General features: G+C 57.1%; 1 protein-coding gene across 1 annotated transcript; it reads right to left on the reverse strand.

Moving 5' to 3' along the window:
* Window positions 1-94: 94 nt before the first annotated feature.
* Cdc42bpg (CDC42 binding protein kinase gamma) lies at window positions 95-20,183 on the reverse strand. Its single transcript, XM_042676253.1, has 37 exons — window positions 19,912-20,183; window positions 17,430-17,521; window positions 17,254-17,337; window positions 16,538-16,633; window positions 16,164-16,312; window positions 14,768-14,861; window positions 14,353-14,553; window positions 13,981-14,229; window positions 12,974-13,053; window positions 12,309-12,391; window positions 12,140-12,220; window positions 11,806-11,912; window positions 11,535-11,714; window positions 11,015-11,107; window positions 10,785-10,906; window positions 10,615-10,681; window positions 10,304-10,410; window positions 10,093-10,207; window positions 9,798-9,946; window positions 9,630-9,718; window positions 9,353-9,405; window positions 9,170-9,268; window positions 9,019-9,078; window positions 8,316-8,421; window positions 7,660-7,793; window positions 7,433-7,572; window positions 7,265-7,346; window positions 6,514-6,730; window positions 5,722-5,784; window positions 5,013-5,612; window positions 3,941-4,038; window positions 3,775-3,859; window positions 3,513-3,633; window positions 3,264-3,381; window positions 2,953-3,076; window positions 2,733-2,818; window positions 95-1,192 (listed from the first exon to the last, which is right to left on the reverse strand). Exons 1-37 carry the CDS (start codon window positions 20,069-20,071, stop codon window positions 1,136-1,138), a joined length of 4,641 nt encoding a protein of 1,546 aa, XP_042532187.1. The 5' UTR covers window positions 20,072-20,183; the 3' UTR covers window positions 95-1,135.
* Between the last annotated feature and the right edge of the window lie 5,533 nt (window positions 20,184-25,716).

Below are 25,716 nucleotides of genomic sequence, written 5' to 3' on the forward strand. Positions count from 1 at the left end.
CTCAGCCTCTTTAGTAGCTAGGATTACAGGTGTGAGCCCGGCTTGAACCCATTTTCTAAATCCCAGTAGGACAGACCCAGGCAGGGAGGCCAGCAGCTTACAAAGTTGTCTTTATTGGTTTCTGGCTGCATCACAGAGCATCAGGGTCTATCCCTCCTGGGAAATGTGGCATCTGAAGAGATAAATACTCATTTTGCCCCCTAGACTTTCATAGGGAGAGGTTTCATAAAAATAGTAATATAATAACAATAATAAAGACTGTGATCAATAATAAAACGCTCCCTATATTCCCCTAATACAGTTGGTTGAAGCTTCAAGAAAAAGGAACTCCCTTTCTGGAAAGGGCCAAAGTGGCCCCTTCTAGGGGTCCATCTCCCACCAAGAAGCCCTTATAAATACCCTCCCCATCCCGTCCCTGCCTGGGCAGATTAGCCAACAATGCCAGTCCTGCTACCTATTCCACTAAATCTTGCTCAGGGAAAGGTCCCTGGGCCTGGGCTTTCTCCCAGTTCCCCTCCTTCCACAACTCTCCTTTTATCTCTCCACCTCCTCTTCTCCATCAATCCTCTCTTATCTCTCCTCCTCTGAATGGCTTGTTTCCTTCCAGTTACTACATGCTTCTGCTTCCTGTTCTCCACTTCCTCTCCCAGCTTGCCTCTCTCTCACCTCCACTTACATCCTACTTCCTCCTTGCCTGTCCTTTTCTGTGAATCAGACCCTGTCCTCTGCACCCTGACCCTGAGCAGAGACCCTGACATGTCCCACCTTGGCCTAAGCAAGGGGCCACTGTGCACATAAGACCTGACCCGCTCCCAGGGACTCTGTCCTCCATTCCTCATCCTGACTCCTCCAAACTTCCCAGGGCATGGCACTGGAAAGAAGAGCTTTGGCACTATCATCCCTGGGCACCAGGGCCATTATATTCCCAGCGGCCAGCCCAGGCTGGGGCTGGTAGCCAAGGGAAAGGCAGGATGAGGACAGGGAACCCAGACCAGCCTCCAGGCATTGCTGCGCCCAGGACCCTCTGACACCAAGTTTCCATGTGTCCCGGACCAGCCGGAGTATGGCACCCCTCAAGTTCTGTGCTCCCTCGTGTCTTTCTGTCCTGGGATGGGGTGGGCCCTGCCAGAGGGCATCAAGGGGAACCCTCTGATTCTGGGGCTAGTGGGAGGCTTCGAGGCCGCTCTGAGACCTGTGGGAGAAGGGAAAGGAAGTCAGGCAGGAAGAAGGGGGAACTCTTTCCTCCCCAGACCAATGCTTCCCAGAGTTTTCCCCTCACCCCATCGCCTGCTGTGACATGGCCCTGGAAGAAGCTGGGAGGCGGGGTAGAGGTTGGCTGAGTCATCGGAAGAACCTAGACAACTCCTACTCAATCCTGAACAAACCAAAGTCCCGCTGCTTATTCACCCAATTTCACTACCATCATTCAACAAGCAGGCAACAGAATGACGGAGCCCTCCAATGAATGAGAAAGAAACCATAGGAAGGGGCAGATGGACAGTGTGCACCTTCTTTGAAGGCGATGGTGGCGCAGCCTAGGTGTTAATAGAGGACAGAGAAGTAGCAAAGCAAAAGTCAGGCCAGGGTGGCTCAGGCCTAGTCCTACTTTCTCAGGAGGCTTAGAGCTGAGGCTCAAAGTTCAAAATCATCCAGGGCAGGAAAGTTCATGGACTCTCATCTCCAAATAAACACCAAAAACCAGAAGTGAAGGTGTGGCTCAAGTGGTAGAGTCCTAAGTCTTGAGTGAAAAAAATCTAAGGGATAGTGCCCAGGCCCTGAGTTCAAGCTCTAGTACCAGCACAAAAATAAAGTAAGTAAAATAAATAAATGAATAAATAAATAAATGGGAATAGTGACCTACAACAGTCCTGACTATTCCAGAGGTGAAGACTGTGAGTATCAAGGCTCGAGGACAGCCTGTGGAAAAAAGTTAACAAGACTCCATCTCCACAAGCCACTTGGGTATGGTGGCATGCACCTGTGATCCCAGCTAGGCAAGAGACAGAGGTAGAAAAATGGAGGGCTTAATAAGGCTGGCCCAAACACAAATGTGTGATCCTATCTGAAAATTCAGCAAAATGGGCTAGGAGCATGGCTCAAGTGCTAGAGTGCCTGCCTAGCCAAAAAAAAAAAAAAAGAGGCTCTGAGCCAGTACAAGATAGGTAGACAGGGGCTGGGAAGGTGGCTCAGTGGTAGAGTACTTGCCTTGCATGCATAAGGCCCTGGGTTCGATTCCTCAGCACCACATAAGCAGAAAAAAAAGCCGGAAGTAGTGCTGTGGCTCAAGTGGTAGAGCGCTAGCCTTGAGCTGAAGAGCTGAGGGACAGTGCCCAGGCCCAGAGTTCAGGCCCCACGACCAGACCAAAAAAAAAACAAGATAGACAGACAGATGATGGAAGATAGATGATAGATAGATAGATAGACAGACAGACAATCTCCCAAGAGTTCCCCATTGGGGCATTCCTCCACAGGCCAGGCCCTGTGACAAACATCATCACCTCACACAGGCCTCAGGGTAACCATTCATTTTATGAGACATACTCAGGGAGGCTGAACTCCCTGCTGGGGATGCACAGGTAGAATGGAGAGTTTAGTCCTCTCTAGGTCAGGCTGACTCCCGCAGGTAAGTCTGCTTGCCTATAGGTTCAGCTAGTTCTCTCTGGCTTCCTGTGAAGGCAGTGCAAAACAACTGTTCCTTCTTGAATGGGGCACGGACAGCCCCGCCCCCTCACCTGTATCAAGGACCCAGCGGGGCTCAGCAATCCCTGGGGGCAGGACACTGATTCGCTGGACAGTGATGTCCAAGGCTTCCTCTTCACTGCTCCAGGAGCAGGATGGCAAGGGGGGAGGTGGGAGAGCAACAACAACAAAATGCCTGAGTCAGATTTGGGGGGAAGTCCAAAGAAGGTGGAAATTTGGGGGAGGTGTGTGATAGTGTGGGGCTAGCCTCACTGTGGTCTGCGTCTCCAGGGAGTCCGTCATTGCCAATGGACACTGGGCGACGTGGTGTCTCAGAGAAGCTGTGCGGCCTTTGCGAGCTGGAGCCGCGGGCCCCTCTTCCCTTCTGTTCTGGAGCCTGCCAGGGGACAGATGAGGGGTTGGGACCTCGAAGCACAACAGGTTAGGGCCTTCCTGCTGTGGATGAACAGCGGTTCCCGTTTATCAGAGGGATGAGCCACAGGCCTCAGCATCCGGGTAACCACAGAGGCCTGTGATTGGCCAGCATCATCAACAAGGCTGGTGATTGGCTCTGGAGGACTCACCCGGGGCAGGTCCTTAGCACTGGGTTTCCCATCAGTAGGGCCCACGTGCACCAGGTGGTTGAAGTTGGTGGGCGGTGAGATGAGCTTGGAGCGCACAAAAGGATCCTTTAGCATCTCCCTGAGGGTAGAGAAGGTGTAAGGATCCTGGCAGCAAAGCTCAGTCCTCCCTGGCCCTCCATGCCCGCCCCAGAATGGTAAGGCCCGCCCCTGGGCCGGAAAGTCCCGCCTGGCCACAGCCAGTTTTGGCACCTGCGCTGCTGCTGTCGCTGCTCATCCGACACCCGGAAGAAAAAGTGGCGCTTGCTCTTGGTGCGGAATAGCTGGCGCCGGCTGTTGTCAGTGAGGTCGGGGATGTCAAATTCATCCTTCTCTGTGAGAAAACCTGGGAGGTAGGGGTTGCTCACAAGTCCCCAGAGCCCCAGGGAGCTGGGGCTCAAGGTCAACCCCTCCCCCCCTTGCACAGCTGAATGTACACACATACACACGCTTGGACTGGCACGCACTCCCTTACCTGCCAATGGGTTCCTGAGGTAGGTCAGGCGGATCTTCTCGGTGCCATAGAGGAACAAGGAGCCCTCTAGATTCAGGGGCCGCACCTGAAGCAGCAGGTGCAGAAGTCAGGCGGTGCCACTCAAGCCCACCCCAGTGCAGCCCCCGGGGTCTGGGCAGGCCTCTACCTTCTTGAGCGGCACGGTCTGAACCCATTCCGCTCTCCTCACGTCAAACACATCAATGGAGTTCTCACTGAACACTGTCAGGTAGGGGGCTGCGTAGCCTGCAGGTGAGACACCGCCTATTCTGTGCCGCTCTTGGCAAGCCAGGGTGCCTCTGGAGCTCACTTCCTCCAGGGCTCCAGCAGGAACACCCTGAGTCCTGTCACAGCACAAAGGTCCTTCTGAAGATTCTTCTAGTTGCCCCACCCAACGCTACTTAGAACAGATGAGATAAACAAACTGCCGAGCGTCTCTGAGTCCCACACAGCTCTAAACCCTCCCAGGGTTTGTTCTCCCTCACTTCTCCAACAACTCTGAGTAGGAGCTATTAACACCTCTAACCTAAGGATGAGGGAATGGAAACCCCAGAGCCAAGTTACAGCCAAGGTCCCCCAGCTGGAGAGGGAGAGCCTGGGGCAGTTTTGGCTGAACATCTCTGCTAGCCCCGCCCACAGGCCCCACCTTGGCTCAGGAAGCAAGTTCTGGCTGACTCTCCCAGGTCTTGCCCCAGCACACTTGTTACTCAGGAAGGTATCAGATTGTCCCTGCCTCATTCATTCATTCATTCATTCCTGAAGACATCCGGAGCTCCTAAGCACCTGCTTAGAGGTTGGTGCTAGGTGTGGATAAAGAAACCATACCTCTCCCTCTCCTCTGCACACCAAGCCATCATGATGATAATGATAAGATCTAAGACAGAGCTCTGAATAAAAAGGCTGGGGAGCCTGGGTCACACCTGTGATTCTTGCTACTCAAGAGGCTGAGATCTGAGGATTGTGGCTGGAAGCCAGCCCAGGCAGAAAAGTCCCCAGGGGACTCTTATCTTCAATTAACTACTCAAAAACCAGAAGTGGCACTGTGGTTCAAAGAGGAAGTGCTAGTCTTGAGTAAAAGAGCTCAGGAACAGCGCCCAGGCCCTGAGTTCAAGCTCCACAACTGAAAAAAAAAAAAAAAAAAAATCTGGGCAGGACCCTGCCTTCCTCTGATGCACCACAGGTACCTTCCCCAACGCAGATGTGCTCTTCATCAGCCTTACCCCAGCCCGTGGGGGCCACTGGCCACAGCAGCTCATGGCTGCGTGACTTGCGGCCAGCGCCATCCACGTAGACTCCGGCCGTGGCGAAGAGCAGCAGGAACTCATTGAGGCTGAGCTCCACGGCGCCCAGCGCCTCCCCCAGACCCCCACGGGATGGTGGCAGCTCCTCGGGGACCAGGCCAGCCCCTAACGCTAAGGGTGCAGCCTCGTTGAGCAGCGGGTAGAGTGCGAAGGTTCCAGCCGCACCCACGCACAGCCGGTCGCCCAGCAGCCCCAGGCTCTGGACAGGTGCGGGTGCCTGCAGCTCCCGGATGCGCCGCTGCCAGGGCCCTGGTCCCGGCCCCAGCTGGTAGCAGAGCACCTGGCGCTTGACAGCCACACAGAGCACAGCGGTCCGGGCCTGCAGGATACGCCCTGCTGCCAACACCTGGCAGCCTCTGGACTCAGGGATCTTGGTACCCGATGCTTCACAACTCTCCAGTTCCGCCAAGGCAAAGAGGCGCACGCTGGGACCTCGGCCACACAGCACCACCAGCAGGCCCGCAGCGGGGCTCACGGCCAGCCGCTGCACCCGCCGGCAGTCCCCCACCTGGAAAATGTCTGCGGGGTTGTGAGAGACAGCAAGAGTGGGTGAGAAGCAGCCCACCTCCTCTTCGGTCCCCTGGGGCTGACTCCGCCCACCCCCACCCCACTCCAGCCCCCTGTGTACCATTGCTGTGCAGGTGAATCACAAAGAGCCCCTCCTCGGTACCCAGGGCAAGCCGCTCCTGGTCTGATAGAGGGAGGGAGAGGGTCAGGGGTCAGGGAGGGCCCAGGGCCACCTTGTTGACTGGAGGAGCCTCAGTTTCTCTTACAGTAACCGGGAGGGGTGGTGATCCACCCGGGGTCCCCCAGCACTGGCACCTTTCCTCCCATAGCTTAGACCCTGCTCTTCTGGGGAAGGACCTTGGTGACAGGGGTCAGGGTGATCAGGTCACCTCCTGGAGCCTCAGTTTCCCCTAGGTACACAGAGTTGCTATGAGTAGCCAAGCAGAGCCCCTTGCTCAATAAACACCCTTATCTCTGCTGGCTCCTAGAGCCTCCCGGGGCCCAGCTCAACCTGTCCTGTGGCCCCACCCTGAGGGGCTGCCTGTAGGCTCAGTTATGTAGGTCCTGCTCAGGCCTTATGTCATCTGTTGATCTATGTGAGACATGTTCAGAGGCTCCAGGAGGCTCTGGGGCTGGCCCCTGTCACCCAGCTGCTAGTAAGACAGCCAGAACAAGGACTCTCCATTTCCTTGCGATTCTTTCAGAAAGAGCAGAACCTGAGGCCTAGAGAAATGATATGACAGGAAGCCAGGCCCCCTTAGCCCCTGGCTCTTCCCACAGCTCCACCCGGAAGACAGCTGAGGGGATTCCTGTGAAAGGCTGAGCACCCAGCTCATGGCTTCATCTTCGTGACTGGCCTGGTCAGCCCCTCCCTGCCCCCTGCTCAGACCACCTCCTTTGGGGTGAGGCTCACCAATGATGGCAGCGCACAGAGTATGGGGTAGCAGTGGTAGCCCGTTGTCGTAGGCTTCCTTGAGGGTGTACACGGGCCGCGGCCGGGGCCGAGTGTCCAGCAGCAGCCTCTGCAGCTCGCCCAGCACCTGTAGCCAGCGCTCCCGCTCCCACTCGCTCTCAGCCAGCAGCAGCACAGTGCATGTGGTGGGGGGCACTGTCAGCTGGGAGGCCGTCACCTGTAGACAAAGAAGCCAGGCTAAGGGGCTGAAGGCCAAGAGCCAGCCTTCCACTCTCCTTCTCTTCCTCCAGTAGCTGGTGTTTGTTAGCCATGACTGCATGCTGGGGTGGCAGACAAGCCACATGCGCAATCCCACAGCCTCATGATCTACGTAATGGGGGAAGGACTGTGTAAGAACACAGTAAGGATCCTTCATCAGGATGAGTGCCATAGGGGAGGGGCTGGGGCCTGGTGATCCTGTGCAGAGGGGAAAGAAGGACCAAGAAGGTGATAAAATGTGGGTGCAAGGCATTCTGGGAAGCCGTGGGAGCTCAGATCCATGGGGCTTCAAGGCCTTAGTCTGGAGCCCCTGAGGGCACCAGGGAGCCATCCAAGAGTTTTAAACCAGGCAGGACAGGGCTGGATTCCCAAGTGGCAAGCTCAGGGAGGTTGCAGGATGAGAGCTACCATGTGGAGCCATCCATGTGGAGAGAGGGGGCTGGCCAAGGGGCAGCTGAGTGGTGGTTGGGTCCATCCTGCTCAGAGCACTTACCCTAAAGATGCGTGGCAGGTCTCTGGATTGAGCGTGGATGACATCTGAGGCCAGGACAGGGGTGGCTGAGAACTGGGGATCCCTGGGGAAAGTCACAGAGCATGTCTGAGATTGGGCTGGATTACCCGGATGTCTCCTCTACCACTAGGCCTTGCCCCCATCTCCCACCTCAGATCCAAGGCCTGCAGGAGGGCCCCGCTCGCTGGGCTGACCCGAGGGTCCGGGGCATCAAACAGCAGCAGACGGGAATCACTCAGGGCGGCGTAGACCCGCTGCCAGCCCCGCCGTACACCCGAGGGCCGTGGCACCTGTTGGGGGGCGGAGGCGGATGTGGAGGAGTGCACATGTCCTAGACACCCCCATCTGTCCTCCTCGTCTTCTCACCCACAGCTCACCGACAGGAAGCCCTCAAAGGCAGTTCCGGTGCCCGTTTCCGGGTGCACCCCTAGGGCTGTTCGGAGGAGGTCAGGGGGCACAGGGCAGGGTGGGGCCTGGGGGGCACAGGCTGAGTGACAGAGGTAGCCGCAGGCTGTGGGGAGAACAGAGACGTCAGATGGGGTGAGACTGGGTGAGGGCAGCTGGGATAGGGACTTGGGCCTTCCCAGGTCCGTATCGTTGAGGCCAGGGGTGCCTGGATTGTCATCACCCATTGCTCATCAAGTGAGAAGACTGAGCGGTGGGAAATTTGACCAGTAACCCTGATTTAAATGGAACTGTCTTTGGATGGGTGTCAGGATTACACTCGGGGGGTGAGGGGGGGCGCTGAGGCAGGAGCTCTTGGGGGAGTTGTTTTTTTTGTCATAGGGCTTGAACTCAGGGCCCAGGCACTGAGCTTCTTTGGCTCAAGGCTAGTGCTACCACTTGAGCCACAGCGCCACTTCAGGCTTTCTTCTGTGTATGTGGTACTGAGAAATCGGACCCGGGGCTTCATGCGTGCTAGGCAAGCACTCTACCACTGAGCCACCTTCCCAGCCCATGGGCGGGGGGGGGGGGCGGGGGGGGGGGGGAGGGGGGGCGGGGAGGGGCGAAGCAGGGGAGTTGCAGTTCTCACCATCACAGCCCAGGCCTTGGCGGCCCAGGCCTAGCATCAGCGAGGTACAGCAGAGACACTTGGTAGGTGATGGGAAGCTCCGGGGACGCAGTGTATGTGAGCCAGGCTGTGGAGGGCGATATACCATCACCCACAACTGCCATGGCCTCCCACGGCAGAGTCTGTGCCCCATCCCAGAGCAGCCAGGCCAACAAAGGGTTGAATCAGGTATGCCGCTGACTTGGAGCCCCAGTGAGTCAAATTCAATGCTAGGGCAAGGAAGGCCCTGGGCTCAATCCCCAGTACCCCAAACACATAGAAAAACTTGCAGATACAATTATCACACTAGGGCTGGGAAGGTGGCTCAGTGGTAGAGCGCTTGCCTTGCAAGCCTGAGGCCCTGGGTTCGAGTCCTCAGCACCATATAAGCAAAAAAAAAAAGAAAAAAGCCGGAAGTGGCGCTGTGGCTCAAGTGGTAGAGCGCTAGCCTTGAGCAGAAGAGCTGAGGGACAGCGCCCAGGCCCAGAGTTCAGGCCCCACAACCGGACCCAAAAACAAAACAAAACAGAACAATTATCACACTAAATGGGGTCTGCTAGAGATGATGCTCCATTCCCCCTCACCCCCGGGGTGTGGGGGAGAGGGCAGAAAAATCCAGCACGCAAGAGTTCTGCTGAGTGGCTAGCTTGGTGCCCTACCCCACTGTGCCCCTGTAGGCACTAACCTTAGCAGGAGGACCTTCTGCAGGGGTGGTGGCAGCGGCAGGGGCTCTGGGGAACACAGCCTGCAGGGGTGGAGGGGTGGCGGTGAACAGTGAGAAGGGCACAGTTCGAGTGGGGTGTGGTCCAGTCCCCTGTGCATCCCCCCATCCTTACCCCCATACGCAGGCTGCGGCGGCCCTCAGGCCTCAACTCTGGCTCCGTTCCAGGCCGTGGGGCCTCTCCTGAGATGCCAGCGTCCTTGGCAGACTCCTTCTGGAGATGGGCAAGGGACAAAGTCCAACCCCACCCTGCCCCAGTGCCTTCCTCCAGGATTCCTCTCCACCAGCGGGTTCTTACCTCTGTGTTCCAGAAGGACAGGAAGGGAATGAGGGAGCCTGAGGTCTTGGTGTCTGCAGAGAGAGGGCGGGTGTCAGTGGAGGTGGGGGTCTGGGGACTGAGGAACCGGGGGCCAGTGGGGGCCTCAGTTCTCATCTCTGTAAGAGGGGAGGGGTGACCACGGCCGGGGGACTGGCCCAGTGGGGCCCTAGGGTAAGCAGCAGCATCTGGGACAGCAGTCACAGGACCCCCCCCCCCGCAGGGAGTTGGTGCAGGGAGATGGTACAGGAGCACTCACCCCCTGGCCCACGGGCCCGCAGCTCCTCACGCAGCTCAGCCACCTCCTGCTGCAGGGCCTGGCTCTGCTTCTCAGCCTCCTGCAGGCGTCTGCAGTAAGGAGATAATGGTTCACCATTGGCCTTGTCCATGGCTCTGGTCCCCCCCAGAGCCCAATCCCTGTCCTCACCGTTCTGCCTGCAGCTGGGCCTCCTGCACCTGTGTCAGGCGCTCCTGCAGACCCTGCTTGGCGCGGATCTCAGCCTCCAGTGCTGACTGCAGCTCCAGCCTGGCCGAAGCCTCCATCTTCTGCAGCCGCCGGGCCTTCCACTGGTGGTCCTGGTGGCCAAGGGATACCCCAGTAAGGCACCTGCTGGACCCCCCCCACTGCCTCAGAAACTTCTTCCCCCCCAAAGCAGGCAACTGTCCATGCCATCTGGCCAGGCCCAATGCACTGCCACCCTCACCGCGACCCTGAGGCTTACCATGGGCCGCGTGGGAAGTGTCTGGGTGCCCACATTCCGCAAGGACTCCAGCTCCTCGGCCATCTTGGTGGCCAGGGCCTGCAAGTAGCCCCTGGAGACCTTCTCATCATTCACCCTGATTGGGATGGGGCTCAGCGTCATGGGCTGGGCCCAGCCCTATCCAGGCCCCCACTATGCCCACCCCCAAAGGCTCAGCCCTGGTGACACCCACCAATTGAGGATGTCTGCGATCTGAGCCTCCCAGTTGCTCTCCGTCTCCCGTCTCTCGCCCTCCAGACGCCGCTTGCTCTGAAGCTCCTGCTCCAGCTTTTCCACCAGCTGGAGGCCAGGCAGAAGGTGAGTTCTGGAGACCCTCGCAGCCTCCCCGCAGCTCCCTCCACCCCTGTGAGCCTCACCGAACACAGTCCCTCCTCATCTGCTACAGTGACAGTGTGTCTACTACCAGGGACCCAGAGCTCTGCCCACCCGCCCTGCCAGACGCCCAACATGCCCTCTTGCTCATGTGTCCTCCACCCGGCTCACCCGCTCTTGCTCCCGGCTCAGCCGCTGGTTCTCTTCCTGCAGCTGGCACAGAGCCTCCTCCTTCCCGCTGCTCATGGGGAAGAAAAGGCCAAGGAGGAGGTGGTGATATGCTTCCCAGCCCAACCTGGCCCTGCCCTGTCCTGCCCCCCCCTTTCCTGCTGGCCACTCACCCTCGGCTGCAGGCCTGCTCTAGCTGCTCCTTCAGGGCTGCCACTTCCTGCCGCAGCAGGGCCTCCTGAGATCCCCCTTCCGGTGGTCCCGTGCCGTTGGTCTCACAGGCTGTGTGGACAGTCTTGAGGATGTGGAAAGGGGTCAGCCAGGGACTCAGTAGCCATGGCCCACCCTGAGGCACAGGCCTGGCTCCCAAGGAGCTTCTTACCCCTGGGGTGAGATTTGGTACCTTGGGCCTCAAAGACTCCTTCTCAAGGCTTTGCTTGTATTGTCCCTGGAGTTGTGTCACCTCCTGGCACAGGGCAGCCACCTGGTCCTCCAGCTGTCATTGATGCGAGGCAGGTTATTGCGGACCTGGCCCACCCCAGCCCTTCTGCCCCACCGCGCCACGCACCCACAGCTTCCCCAGCCACTGAGGGTCAAGAAGAGGTTGTGGCCGGCACCGATGGCTCACACCTGTAATCCTAGCGACTCAGGAGGCTGAGATCTGAGGACTGCAGTTCAAAGCCAGCCTGGGCAGGAAAGTCCGTGAGACTTATCTCCAATGAACCACCAGAAAACTGGAAATGGGGCTGTGGCTCAAGTGGTAGAGTGCTAGCCTTGAGTTGAAGAGATCAGGGACAGTGCCCAGGCCCAGAGTTCAAGGCCTGTGACTCACACAGACACACACACAAAGAGGCTGTGGTCTCCCAGTGCCCCGCCCCACCCGTCTCATCCTTGAGCCAGCTCTTCCCACCTTCATCACCCACCTCCCTGCGTGCATCCTGAGCTTCCTCCAGCTGTGAGCACAGGGCCTCGATCTGGCTGGCTGAGGCTGCTTCTCTGTCATGGGCCTCCCGAAGCCTCTGCAGCAGCTCCTCCTGACGGCCCTGGGCTCTGCGCACCTCCCGAGTCTGGACCTGTAGCCCTGCCCGCATCTCAGCCAGCTCCTGGGGAGCCAGGGCAGGAAGACAAAGCCCATCAGGGTATCAGCCACTGATGTAGATCCCCGGGCCATGCACCTGCCTCATGTGGCCTCACCTGCTGAAGGCGGTCCTTCTCCTGCTGTAGGTCACTGTCTTGGCTGGGGCTGGCAGCCGGAAGCCCGTCCGTCTGCGACAAGGAGGCCTTGTTGTCCCTCAGTATCTCTGTCGGGAATAGTCACTGAGACCCGGATGTACCAACCAACCCAAACTCAATCTAATACTCCAAGCACAAGATTCAGAGCCTTCCCTGCAGCTGAGTGGTCTCCCTAGGTCATTGTCCATGGGTAGGCTTAGAATATTTAAGTTACTTCCCTCAGAACACACAGCAGATACAGAGCAGAAGCTCCAAGAGCCGGGGACCCGGGGTTTGTTGAGATGGGAAGGGGTACCTGCTAGTCTCTCACGCAGACTCTGCACCTCCTTCTGCAGCTGTGCCAGCTCCTGGGGCTCTGAGGGGCCAGGCGGGGCCTCTGACAGGACAGTCCCATAGGTGAGTGTCCAGGTCTGCAGTAAAGCACCTGGGCCCACACACCTAGCCCCACCCTGTTGTTCCTGTACCTTGAGGTTTCCAGCTCAGCTCGACCTTCCCCTGCTTCCGCTCTGGGGCAGCCACAGGCTCAAAGCTGCTGTCAGGACCAGGACTGGGAGAGGACAGGGGAAATACACGTTGGCAGAACCCAAAGCCCCTTCCATCCTCCTGCATCCACTCATTCACTTATCTAAGAGATACCCAGCGCGTGCTGGCTCCGTGTCCCAGGCCCCGGTCTCCTGAAACTGCCCTTAGGAGACTCCAGGCCCCTGCCATCACAAGCTGTGACCTTGGACATCATCTAGCTCATCTGAGCCTCAGTTTCTCTCAGAAAAATGAAGATAACAATACAGCGTCTTCCTGCTGGTGAGGGCTGCCCAGAGTGCTCCTTCCATCTGGAGCAGCCCAGGCTCCTGCTGGCCCCATGAATGCTGATCCACCTGCCTATTTTACAGAGGCACAAAATGAGACTCGAACAGCAGGGGCCTCTCACACTCCAGGCCTCTGACTATGAGTCTAATACATTTGCAGTGCTGGGCGGCCGCATGCCACAGCATGGCCACAGCTAGACCCAGACACTGAGGCTCAGAGCACATGTCACGTGCAGTGGTCTGGAAGCCCTTTGGTCCCCTTTCCCAAGATCTGTATAGGGTATGTCCCTAACCTGGCAGCAGGGATGTGAGAACAGACTTACCTGCCTGAGGTGTAGGTGAAGCCCACGAATGGCAGGTGGTGGCCTGAAAAGGCCCCATGGGAGGGTGGTGGCAGGGTCTCCTACAGAAAAGGGAAGGAGAGTCAGAGTCAGCAGGCATGGCTTCCAGCTTAGGCTCAAGGACAGAAGACTCCCACAGATGACAACTTCTTCCTGTTCAAGCGTAAATTTGACACAGTCTCTACTAGAATGGTAGAGGTGCCACAAGTCAGGCACTGGTGGTTTATGCCCACAGCCTAGCTACACAGGAGTCTGAAACCTGAAGAAAGACAGTTCAAAGCCAGGCTGGGCAGAAAAGTCCAGTTAACCAGAAAAATGCCAGACTAGAGAAATGATTCAAGTGGCAGAACACCAGCTGTGACCAAGGAAGCTGAAAGTACAAGGTCCCAAGTTCAAGCCCCAGTATCAGCACACACAAAAAGGCCTATAACGCCCATGAATCTTTGAGGTCAGGGTCTCCCTGAGGCTCCTTCGTATGAATTCTGGTTAACAGGATGATACCTGAGGTCAAAGGGCCTTCATTTGGTATAATCCACTTCAGTGCAAGTGAACCAATTCAGATAAATCATAACTCTCATGGACCTTTAGGGTCCAAAGTTCTCACCCCAGCCCAGTGTAACTGCCTTAGAGAACTTCACTTTTTGTTTTTGTTTTCCTCGATCCACAATCGAGGAAAGTTCTCACCGCAGCCCAGTGTAACTGCTTTAGAGAACTTCACTTTTTGTTTTTGTTTTCCTCGATTGTGGGGCTTGAACTCTGGGCCTGGGCACTGTCCCTGAGCTTGTAAGCTCAAGGCCAGCACTCTACTACTTGAGCCACAGTACCACTTCTGGCTTTTTCCGCTTGTGTAGTGCTGAGGAATCGAACCCAGGGCCTCATGCATGCAAGGAAAGCACTCTACCACTGAGCCACCTTCCCAGCCCCACTTTAGGGAACTTCTGGAGGTACCTGCAGCCTGCTAGGGCACACCCTTCTGCTATGCCACTTACTGGGTGGTTAAGGGTGTCGTCGTCCACGTCGAAGTTGGAGGTGTCCATAGGCCCATGCAGGTCAGGGATGTAGGGGGCAGTGGTGGTTGCTAGCCGCTCCCAGTCCACACCTTCAAAGAAGGGGTGGTTCCTGAAGTCATCCAGCCCGCTGCGGCCCAGCCGCTCCTCCTGGCGGCACAGCAGCTGGCGGATGAGGTCCTTGGCACTGGCTGGCACATCAGGCATATCTGAAGGGAACTGCAGGTGGTCCTGTGGGTCAGAAGAGTCAGGTGGGTCAGGATGGGAGTCCACTTTGGCCCACAGGCATCTCTAATAAAATGTGAGGGTCTCATTGTCCGCCCCCACTGGTATCCCAGAGCCTGGCAATCAGACCTCATGGTTCATGATCTTGCCGTAGGTTTCCACCAGGGATTCAGCATAGAAGGGCGTTTCTCCAAAGAGCAGCTCGTAGGCACAGACTCCCAGTGACCACCAGTCACACTGTGGGCCGTAGTGACCCTTGCCCTCCTCCATGGCTTGCAGGATCTCAGGGGAGATGTAGTCCGGTGTCCCTACTGCTATCGATGAATCCACCTGCAGTTGTAGTAGTAGGTAGGTGCCATGACACCTTCCAGTTTGGCTAGGCCTACTGACCCCTCGTGATGACCCAGGCCTGAGCCTAGCACTTACTCTCCAAGGGGCAAAGCCACAATAGTGCTGCCCCCCCGCCCCCACCTGGGATCCTAATACTAGGCCAGGATCTCATCCACCTAATGTTCCTGGCTCCTACAGTGAGTGGGGTCCGTACCATGCCACTGTTGTTGAGACGCAGGCAGGAGCCAAAGTCGGCCAGGCGGATATGGCCATTCATGTCCAGCAGGACATTGTCAGGCTTGACATCCCTGGGGGAGGTAACAAGAGAGAAGTGTTCAGTCTGTGTCTGGATGTGAGTTTAGGTAGATGTGCAATGGCACATGAATGCTTATACATGTTCTTTTTTTTTTTGCTGGTCTTGGGGGCTTGAACTCCGGGCCTAGGTGCTGTCCCTGAGCATCTTTTGTTCAAAGCTAGTACTCTACCGCTTGAGCCACAACTCCACTTTTGGCTTTTTCTGTGATTAATTAGAGATAAGAGTCTCATGGAGGGCTGGGAATGTAGCTTAGTAGTAAGAGTGCTTGCCTAGCATGCATTAAGCCCTGGGTTCCATTCCTCAGTACCCCATAGACAGTTAAAGCTGGAAATGGCACTGTGGCTCAAGAGGTAGAGTGCTAGCCTTAGCAAAAGAAGCTCAGAGACAGTGCCCAGGCCCTGAGTCCAAGCCCCAGGAGTCTCATGGACTTTTCTGGCGTGGCTGGCTTCAAACTGAGAACCTCAGATCTCAGCCTCCTGAGTAGCTAGGATTACAGGTGTGAGCTACCAGCATCTGGCTTCACATGTGTTCTTGTGTGTACATGCACGTGAGTGTGGAAGTTAGTGATTAGTAGTCAGAAGAAAGAGTCAGTGGCTCACAATTATAATCCTGGCTATTCAGTAGGCTGAGATCCAGAGGACTTTGAGGAGAGCTTGTATAGAAAAGTCTGCTAGACTGTATCTGCACAATAGCCAGTGAAAAGTCAGGCTGGAGGCACAGCTTAAGTTGTAAGAGCAATGCTTGCTGAGCAATCAGGCCTAACAAGTTCAAGGTCCCCAGTTCGAACCTCAGAACCATCCCCACCCTCCCAAAGAAAGTCAGATTGGTTTTGTGAAGACTACAGCTCAGCCACCTGCTAGCTGGGTCATCTTTTTTTTTCTTTTCAGTTGTGGGGCCTGAACTCTGGGCCTGGGCGCTGTCCCTCAGCTCTTCAGCTCAAGGCTGGCACTCTACCACTTGAGCCACAGCGCCACTTCCGGCTTTTTTCTTTCTGCTTATGTGGTGCTGAGGAATCAAACCCAGGGCCTCACGCATGCAAGGCAAGCGCTCTACCACTGAGCCACCTTCCCAGCCCTAGCTGGGTCATCTTGAGCCAACTTAGCCAGGCTTATCTCTGACCTCCTCAACTGTAAAATGGGACCACTGGTGGCCCCCACCACACAGAGCTTTGGGAGGGAGAATCAAAGGAAGTACCCCACGTGGCAAGGGAGCTGGGCACAAGGCAAGTGTACAGAAAACACCATGCATTCCCTGAGGAGTAGCCAGGCTGTCGGCAGTGGGATGGGCACCCCACCTGTGGACATAGCCCAGCTGGTGCAGGGAGTGGATGGCCAGCACCATCTCAGCCAGGTAGAACTGGGCCAGGTCGGGTGGGAGGCGGTCTTCAAAGCGGCTCAGCAGTGTGAGGAGGTCCCCTCCAGCGTAGTAGTCCATCACCAGGTACTGGAGGGCAGTGAGTAGGGTTAGGGATCACTCTGGGAGAAGGGGCACCTGTCTACCTCACACCAGACCCGTAGGATTCTGGCAAGACAGGGTTGTTAGCTCCAGACAGCTCCCAGCTGGGGTATAGACAGGAGGCTCCAGGTCTGGGCTGGACTCAGAGCCCCTACCTGTGAAGGCCTCCTCTGTCCCTAGGCCAGTGCCTCGCCCCACCTCCACTCTCCTCACCAAGTACTCTTCATCTTGGAAGGCATAGTGCAGAGCCGTCACCCAGTGGCCGTTCCCCTTCACCAGAACGTCCCGCTCCTCCCGGAAACAGGCTGTCTGCAACAGGTTTGGGGAGCAGGGGTGGAATGGGGTCAGAGCTAGGAACCCCAACTCCTCCAAACAAGATGGAGTAGGACTCATAGGCCTAGATGCTTTGATTAAGGGTATAACTCTGTACCACCCTGGCTTGGCCTTGGATGAGCTCATGTTTCACGGTTCTGAGCCTCAGTATTTCCATTGAGAAAATGGGAACAACTCCATTTGCTCTTAGAAAAGTTTGTTCTAGCCGAGCACTGGTGGCTTATGCTTGCTGAGACCTGAGGATCACGGTTCAAAGCTAGCCCAGGCAGGAAAGTCCTTGAGACTGTTATCTCCAATAAACCACTCAGAAAACTGGAAGTGATGCTGTGGCTCAAGTGGTAGAGCACTAGCCTTGAGATGAAGAGCTCAGGAACAGTGCCCAAGCCCAGAGTTCAAGCTCCCACCCCCCCCAAAAAAAAGGTTTGTTCCAAGGAAGGAATAAGAGCTGGGTGAATGTTGAGATGGCATCCTACGCCTGCCCAGGTCCCATATGCCACTACTTCCCCTGGGCATCCCCATAGGTCTGGCTGGCAGCACATACCCTCTGTGCCCCTTGCAGGGTGCCCAAGACCCACCAGATTGAGTCCCACACTGACCTCCGCCCTCTTCAGCATCTCCCACTTGTGCAGCATTTTCATGGCAAAAATCTGCCCACTGTCCCTCTGTCTCACCACAGCAACCTGAGGCCACAGGAAGGAACTGTGGTCAGGCCAGGCCAGGCAAAAACCCCCTCTTCCCGCTGCCCCCTCCCCACCCCAGACACTTTGCTCACCTCTCCAAAGGCCCCACGGCCAATCACCTTCAAGATCTCAAAGTCATCTCTCTGCAAACGTAGCTCCTTCACTTTCGTTACAAAGGGACTGGCTGTTGGGAAGGGGACAGAGTGGGGTTCAGTATATACTTAGGAGGGTCCCAGCAACCTCTCCTTGGAAAAGCAGGAGCTGTGACTCCTAGGAGTTCAGGGCAGGGATGTCCCCAGGGACAGCCCAGCCAAGGGGCTGATAGGAGCTGGAACCTGTTCAGCCATGATCAGGACTCTCAGAAGTTAAGGGTCCTAACTCAGGATCACCTGGAATTACCCAGCTCTCCCTGGCTCCCCAGACTCCAGGAGGCTAGCCCAGAGGATGATGGGACCTCGACATCCTGGGGCCTGGGCCTGGCTGGCCAGGCAACCCTGGGGACTATGAGGATACCTTTCCCACCTGTAGCTCACAGCGCTAGGCCCCTAACAGGGCCAGGCCAGGGCCTGTCTTGGGGAACTGGACGGGTGACATTCCTTGTCCCTAGAGAGGCTTCTCTGCCATTTAGGAGTTGTGGGCCTGGGTCTGGGGACCCCAAAGACACCGAGGATCCTGGCTGGAGGTAAGGCTTGGGGCAGCCCAGAAGGCAGGGAGAAGAGCAACTCTGCAGGGCTCTGGGGAGACAGGCTCTGTGCTCCCTAAATAGGGCCTCCTGGGTCTGGAGGCACAGATACCAGTCTGCCCAGGTACTCACAAGACTCAAAAAACAGGGCCAGAAAACCTTTCCCTGGTGGCCAATGCCAGCAGCACCTGAAGGTGTGAGCACTCAGGATTCCCTGCAGGGCTGAGAGTTCTGCCGCTCAGCCCTGCCTTCCTCTCTGGATGGGGCTTTTGCCTGGCCCTTCCTGGACAAAGGGCCTCTCCAGCCCCTCCCAGCCCCTCCCCAGGTCTAGAGTAGCCACAGGCCAGGGGGACAGAGTGGGTCTTGGGAGCTGAGGTAGGCAGGAATGCCCAGTTTGCATTGGGAGCAACTGTGGTCTGGTGCGTTGCCTCAGTTTCCCCCTGCCAGGAGGTAAACTCCTTGCCAGCTGGGCGGGCCTGTGGGTGGGACAGAGAGCTGCTCCACAGGTTTATCAGGCAGAGCCCCCGCAGCGGGGGCGGTGTGGAAACCTCATTACAGAAATTAATTGTCTCTTTCCCAAGTCTGCCCATGGAGCTGGGGAGGAACAGCCAGGCACAGGCTTCAAGGGGGAGCTAAGGCCAGACTGGCGACCCACCAGCCACATGGGTCAAAGCCCAGGACCCAGAAGTAGGAGGACCCAAATACTTTAGACAAGATGCCCACTCCCCGCTGCCTGGCCAGGGGGGATGGGGGCTCTGGGCAGGAGCAAGGACAAGTTGGGGCAAGAGGAGTGAGTCACGCCCTTAGAGTTACCTCGGGAGATGTCAACAGACGGGCCCCTATGCTGGGGTCCCAGGCAGAGGTGCCGGAGGCAGGCAGGGAGGAACAGAACATGCATGTGTCCAAACACACACACACATATGGGCGTGGGTGTCACGGGGTGGGTGGGTGGGTGATGACAACAGTCAGACACACACAAAACATTCGAAACTTTCGGGGAAACAGGCAGGCAACAGGAGCTCTCTAACTGCCCTCCCCCAGATACAAGTGGCAGGGAGGAAGGGCAGGCCCCCAACGGTGCCAGGCTGAGCCTTGTGCCTGCCCATAGCTCTGGAGCGCCAGGAACGCTAGTTGCCCACTGGGCAAACATCCCAGCTCACCCCACCCTTCAGGCCTGATCCCCATGCCCTCCCACCACGGCCCTGCCAGGTGTTGACCAGGGAATCCTTGTGCTGGTGCCTGTGCCCACACGGGGGTCAGGGTCACCCTAGACAGCCACTCCCAGTGATTCCGATGAGTCAACCAGGAGGGGGTGAAGGCCCATCTCCAGTCAGGCCCCCTACCCCAGCCCTGGGGGACCAGCTTCAGTCCAGGCTGTGGCAGACTTGTGTACAGGACGCTGGGGAGTGTCTGCAAATGTCCAAACCCACGGATCGGTGTGTTTGGCAGCGCTGTGGGGCTCCTTGGGCCCCTTTGCCGAGTCCATAAGGAACGAAGGAGAGTAAGAAAGTTGGTGTTTGTGGGAGGTGCACGGCATCTGCGAGCGTGGTTGCGTGTTCTGCCTGGGGTATGAGGTGTGACGGAAAAATCCTGCGTGTGATGTGGCGGGGGATGTGTACAGGGGTAGACAGAGTTTACAACAGGGAGTAAGTTGGTGTGCGTGTACGCGAAGTGTGTGTTGTGTACTGGAAGCGGGGTTGGCAGAGGGAACGAGCCTGTGTGAGTGAGGAGTGCAGGTGAGTGTGCACAGGGGTCCGGTGGCACGTGCCAGAGCCAGCTGGGGGTTTGCCTTCGAGGGGAGTCCCGGGGGTGCGCGTCCCTGTGGGAGGGCGTGGAGTGGGTCGCGCAGGGTTCCCGCAGGCCCCACTCCCCTAGCTGTCCCGGCTACTCACCCCAGCTCAGAAACTGCGCCACGTTGCGATCCCGGCGCAGGGGGGCGCTGCTGAGTTCGTGGTGCAGCCCCAGCAGCAGATCCAGGAGGCCGTCGAGTCCCGGGCCGCCGCCGGCCTCGCCCCGCACCAGCTGCTCCAGCGCGCGAAGCCGCTGCTCCATGGCTGCGGCTGGAGCCCTGCGCCCGGGCTAGAGCCAGGTCGTCCACATTCCCGCCTGTCGATCGTCGGTCGGTCGGTCGGTCCGTCCTCACGTCCGTCCGCCCGTCCGTCCGTGGTTCCTCAGCTTCGTCAGCGCGGTTCCCCCCACCCTCCCGCCCTCCCCGCTGTCACCTTCCCCCGCCGCCGCCTGCGCGCCCTCACCTGGGCGCCGCGCCCCGCCCTCTGCCCCGCCCCCAGACGGACGGGCAGGTGCGCGCCGGCCAATGGGAGCCTCGGCTGAGGGTGGAGGTGGGCGGGCGGAGGCGCGCGGAGGCGGGGCCGACTCCGGCCAGGAAGTGGCGGGGCGGGCCGCGAAGAGTAACTCCTGGGTGGGGCGGGACGAGCCCGGGTGGAAGGGGAGGGGGGATCCCTTGGGGTCGAGAAAGACCTCCCCCCCTCCAAATCCGTGCGCGTCCCGGGCTCAGCCAGGCCTGGACTCTCACCTGGTCTGATCTAGGTAGGGCAACTACAACTCCCCTCGCGTCCCCGCGGCCGCCTCTCCTTGGGGCCCAGGGAGAGGGGGTTGGGGCCGGCCCGGGCCCCAGAGCCGGATGGGATTTGTAGTTCTCCCCTTCCCGGGTCCGCCCACCGGGCTTGGCAACACGCCTTCCTCCCCCCCCTTCCTTCCCCTCCTCCCAAAAAGTTTATGATCGGTCTCACTTTTTGCTTCGTTGTAGCTACCCTGGAGACAGGTGGGGTAGGGATGGGCACACCCACCTAGCAGAGGGACGTACTGAGGACCCAGGGGAACTGAAGCGGAGAGGGGACCCTCAGCCAGACCCTAGGAGGGGGTGCAGACATTGGAAAGGTTTTCAGCGGGATCAGGGCCTGCGGGGCCCCGACCTGGAATGTGGAGGGCGAGAGAGGCAGGGGGAGGGGAGGGGAGGGACTGGCTCAGTCCAGTGATATTTCTGATTTCTGCCCAGCTGTGTGCAGCTGGACTGGACTCGACGCCGGGCTGGACCCGACGCCGCGGAACTGTGAGTCCATCCAAAAGGAGAGATCAAAGGAGGGGCGTTTTAATGGCTTCAGACAGCATTCTCTCATTAAAAGACCCGACAGTGGTCTGGGAGTTCCTGGCCAGGGACCAGGGTCAGGTTCCCCGGGGTGAGAAAAGCCACGCTGAAGGTTTGCAAAGCGGAGCTGGGCACCTCCCGGCAGCAATCGAGGGTGTTTCTCAGAAGGACAGATCTCCCCCGATAGCGGAGACCCTGGCCCAGAGGGCCCACAACCTGAAATGGAGAATCAGGGATGTTTCTCCTCTGTCAGCCGAGAACAAGAGTCAGGATTCAAACTCAGATCTGAGAGTCCTCAACACTGCCAACTGGTGTTCATGTTCAGGGAGGACGAGGGCAGGAGTTTGGAAGGTTACAAGTCGCCCTCCAGGCTCTCACCTGAGGGCTTCTGGGCCTTTCTTAGTGGAGACCTGGGGTAACTGCCATCCATAGGAGGGCAAGAAGGAACCACAGGGGGGCGCCAGAGACCAGAAAGAGGGGCAGGTACCTGGCAGAAGCGCACTTCCTTTTTGGAAAACTAGGGGGCAGTGGTCCTACGCAAAAGATGGGTCTCTCTTGTACTGCCCCTTTACATACCCTGGCCTTCAACTCCCACCCCATCCCAGCTCCAGGGGTCAGAAGTCAAGAGCCAACAGGAGAGGACTCAGGTCCCTTAACCTCTCAATACTGAATTCTCAGACAAGTCCAACCTCCATCAGACTGTCCTCACACTTTGTAGAGGGGAAACTGAGTCAGAGGCCTAGAGTTGAATGAAGACAGCTAGAACTGGCATTAGGAACTCCTTGCCTCTCAGGCACTCTGTTCCTTTTGGTCCTGAATTAGTGGGTTTTGTTAGGGGGGAAGGAGGGTTGTTTTGTGTGTGTGTATATGTGCTGGTACTTAGGGGCTTGAACTCAGGGCCTGGGCACTGTCCCTGAGCTTCTTTTGCTCAAGGCTAGCACTACCATTTGAGCCACAGCGCCACTTTGGTTTTTTTCTGAGTATGTGGTACTGAGGAATCGAACCCAGGACTTCATGCATGCTAGGCAAACACTCTACCACTAAGCCACACTCCCAGCCCCTGCATTTGTTCTTGTCATTTTTGCAAGTTTCAGTGTCCTTGTCTGTAAAAGAGGTTTGCGTTTCTATTCATTTGTTTGCAGCTCTGTTGTCAGAAGGTCCTTAAAGGTGGACTCTGCCAGGTGCCAGTGGCTCACATCTGTCATCTAGATGCTTAGGAGGTGGAGATCTGAGGATCACAATTCTAAGCCAGCTAGGGCAGAAAAAAACATCAAGATTCTTATTTCCAATTAACCAGCAAAAAGTTGTAAGTAGAGCTGTGGCTCAAGTGGCAGGGTGCCAGCCTTGAGTGAAAAAGCTCAGGGACAGTGTCCAAGCCCAGAGTTCAAGCCCCAATACCAACATACACAAAAGATGTACTCTGACTGACCTCTTTCAGCCCTACGTGGCCAGGCTTCCAACCCTGACAGTGAGTGTCAGCTCCTAGGCATAGTCTCACGTTGTCTTAGTAGCTGTATTCTCTAGTCATGAGCTAGCCGGGCCTCCAGGCTTATAGCTCAGCTCCCCTTAGAGCTCAGCTTCCAGCTCAGCAGCGTCAGTGGACACCAGCCAGTCAAAGCTTTACCCTCTTCCCATGGTGTCCTCCTTCCAAGGCCGCCCTGCCTCCCAGAGGCTTACCCAGATCTGCAGGAGGGATCTGCTCTATGCAGCCCCCACTTCACCTCCCAAGCCCCTTTGGGAGGGAGGTGCTGGCACCAGCCCTGGGCAAGAGGCCATGATGATGACACCCTTGCGTTTTTCTGTGCTTCTTGGCATTTCAAAGTGGCTTCAGATGTCTTATCTCCACAAGAGCCCTGCCAGGAGAGTTATTATTCCCTCCCTTCATAGATTAATACACTGAAGCTTGGGAGGTGGCATAGTGCCAGCCCCTTTGCTCTTGCCACAGCCTCCACCCTGCCTTTCACCCTGCGCTCCTGGCCTAGACCGATGCCCGGTAACAGAATGGTACCATGTGGCACCCGGGGGCTGGGGACAGGGGACAGGGCCACAGCAGACTTGGTATAGGCTTCTGCGAAGGAAGTTGCCAAATGTGCCAAGCTAGTGGAAAAAGGCAAGAGGGCTCAGGAGAGAGCAGAGAGCAGGAAGGTGCTGGAGCAGGAAGTGACTGGGAGCCTGGAGCAAGTAACAGGCAGGAACCGGTTTCCTCCCCTCTGGAGCTGGAGGGGGGCCTAGATGCAAGGTGGGCTTGGGGTCCGTAATGTCTACAGCTCAGACCTAGGTCAGAGCTCCTCTCCCCAAGATCCAGAGACTCAGCCTTCAGTGGGTGACTGACTGGCTAGCAGTTTGCCACCCCAGCCTGGAAGCAGCTCTGGCTAGGAAACAACCACCACAACCACAACAATAATAAGCACACAGTGTGGCCCTCAGTAGCCCTTCCACCTTTTCTCTCTAGGAAGACTGGGGGCCGTGTGTGGAGGTATGTAGCACTGCTCAAGCACCTGCTGGATTTTTTTTTGCCAGTACTAGGGCTTGGACTCAGGGCGTGCATGCTGTCCCTCAGTTTTTTTTTTTTTTTTAATCAAAGCTGGTGCTCTACTACTTGAACACAAAAATGGAGCTCTGGGGCTGGGAAGGTGGCTCAGTGGCAGAGCGCTTGCCTTGCATACATGAGGCCCTGGGTTCGATTCCTCAGCACCACATAAGCAAAAAGAAAAAAGCCGGAAGTGGCGCTGTGGCTCAAGTGGTAGAGTGCTAGCCTTGAGCTGAAGAGCTGAGGGACAGCGCCCAGGCCCAGAGTTCAGGCCCCATGACCGGACCAAAAAAAACCAAAAAACAAAAATGGAGCTCTATGTGGGGTGCTGGTGGCTCGCTCACACCTGTAATCCTAGCTACTAAGGAGGCTGAGAGCTGAGGATCATGGTTCAAAGTCAGCCTGGGGGGGGGGGGGACTGGGAAGTTGGCTCAGTGGTAGAGCGCTTGCCTTGCATGCATGAAGCCCTGGGTTCGATTCCTCAGCACCACATAAGAAAAAAAAGCTTGGGCTGGGAAGGTGGCTCAGTGGTACAGCGCTTGCCTTGCTTGCCTGAGGCCCTGGGTTCGATTCCTCAGCACCACATATGCAAAAAGAAAAAAGCCGGAAGTGGAGCTGTGGCTCAAGTGGTAGAGTGCTAGCCTTGAGCGGAAGAGCTGAGGGACAGCGCCCAGGCCCAGAGTTCAGGCCCCATGACTGGACCCCCCCAAAGTCAGCCTGGGCAGGGAGAGTCCAGGTGACTCTAATCTCCAGTGAACCACCAGAAAACCAGAAGTGGTGCTGTGGCTCAAATGGTAGAGCGCTCGCCTTGAGCTGAAGAGCTGAGGGACAGCGCCCAGGCCCAGAGTTCAAGCCCCACAACTGACGCGCCCCCCCCAAAAAAAAATGTCCAGAGCTCCAACTGGGTGGACATACTGTGGTTTTATCATCCAAGTTTTCTTCCAAAAACCTCCCTGTGCTGCTGCGGCTCTCCACGGGCTCCGCAGCAGCACATGTGCTTCTGAAATCATCTGTCCTCTGGGGAGCACAGGAAACCGGCCCAGCCCCTCCACCTCCACCCAGGTCACTCCAGCCCCGGGCGCCACCGGTCTCTGAGCTGCTTCAGGGAAGGGAGGGCACCCTCTCTTTGTTCTGGGTGCTGGGTGGAGCAATTGTGCTCTCTGTACCCCACCTCTTACCCCCCTTTTCTGACTAGTCACCCCTGAATGCTCAGCAAAGGAAGCCATTGAAGGTGGATGTCCTGGAGGATCTGCTAGAAGTTTCTGGGGCTTAAGGAAACAGCATCAGGAGGAAAAAGTCCTGGGTAGACCCCAGAGAATGACAAAGGTAGGGGGTGGTGTTTGCCAGTACTGAGGCTTGAATTCAGAACCTGGGCAGGAAGGCTCAGGTTTTTCACTCAAGGAAGGTGCTTTACCAGTTCAGCCACACCTCCACTCCACTTACAGCATTTTGATGGTTAATTGGAGATAAGAGTCTCAGAGACGGGCTGGGAAGGTGGCTCAGTGGTAGAGCGCTTGCCTTGCATGCTTGAGGCCCTGGGTTCGATTCCTCAGCACCACATAAGCAAAAAGAAAAAATCCAGAAGTGGCACTGTGGCTCAAGTGGTAGAGCACTAGTCTTGAGCTGAAGAGCTGAGGAACAGCACCCAGGCCGAGTTCAGGCCCCACAACCGGACCCCCCCTCCAAAAAAAAAAAAAAGAGTCTCAGAGTCTGAGACTTTCCTGCCCAGGCTGGCTTTGAATTGTGATCCTCAAATCTCAGCCTCCTGAATAACTAGGATTCTGTAATCCTAGTTATAAGCCACTAGGTGAGATTCCTCCTCCTCTTCCTCCTTCTCCTCCTCCTCCTCGTTTTGGGGACTAAACCCAGGGCCTGGTGCATTAGGCAAGTTCTGTGTCACTGAGCTACATGCCCAGGCCCTAAGCTGGAGTCTTTGAAGGTGGCAAGCAAGAGGAGTGTGGCCAGCTCTCCTCTGACCAGCCGGCTGGCCTTGGCAAGTCCTCTCACCCACTGGGATAAAAACAGGCCTGGGGTGGATGTATTGGCTTCATGCTGTTCCAG

This window comes from Dipodomys spectabilis, unplaced genomic scaffold, assembly GCF_019054845.1.
Source record: "Dipodomys spectabilis isolate Male_0828 unplaced genomic scaffold, ASM1905484v1 ptg000030l, whole genome shotgun sequence".
Classification (NCBI taxonomy): domain Eukaryota; kingdom Metazoa; phylum Chordata; class Mammalia; order Rodentia; family Heteromyidae; genus Dipodomys; species Dipodomys spectabilis.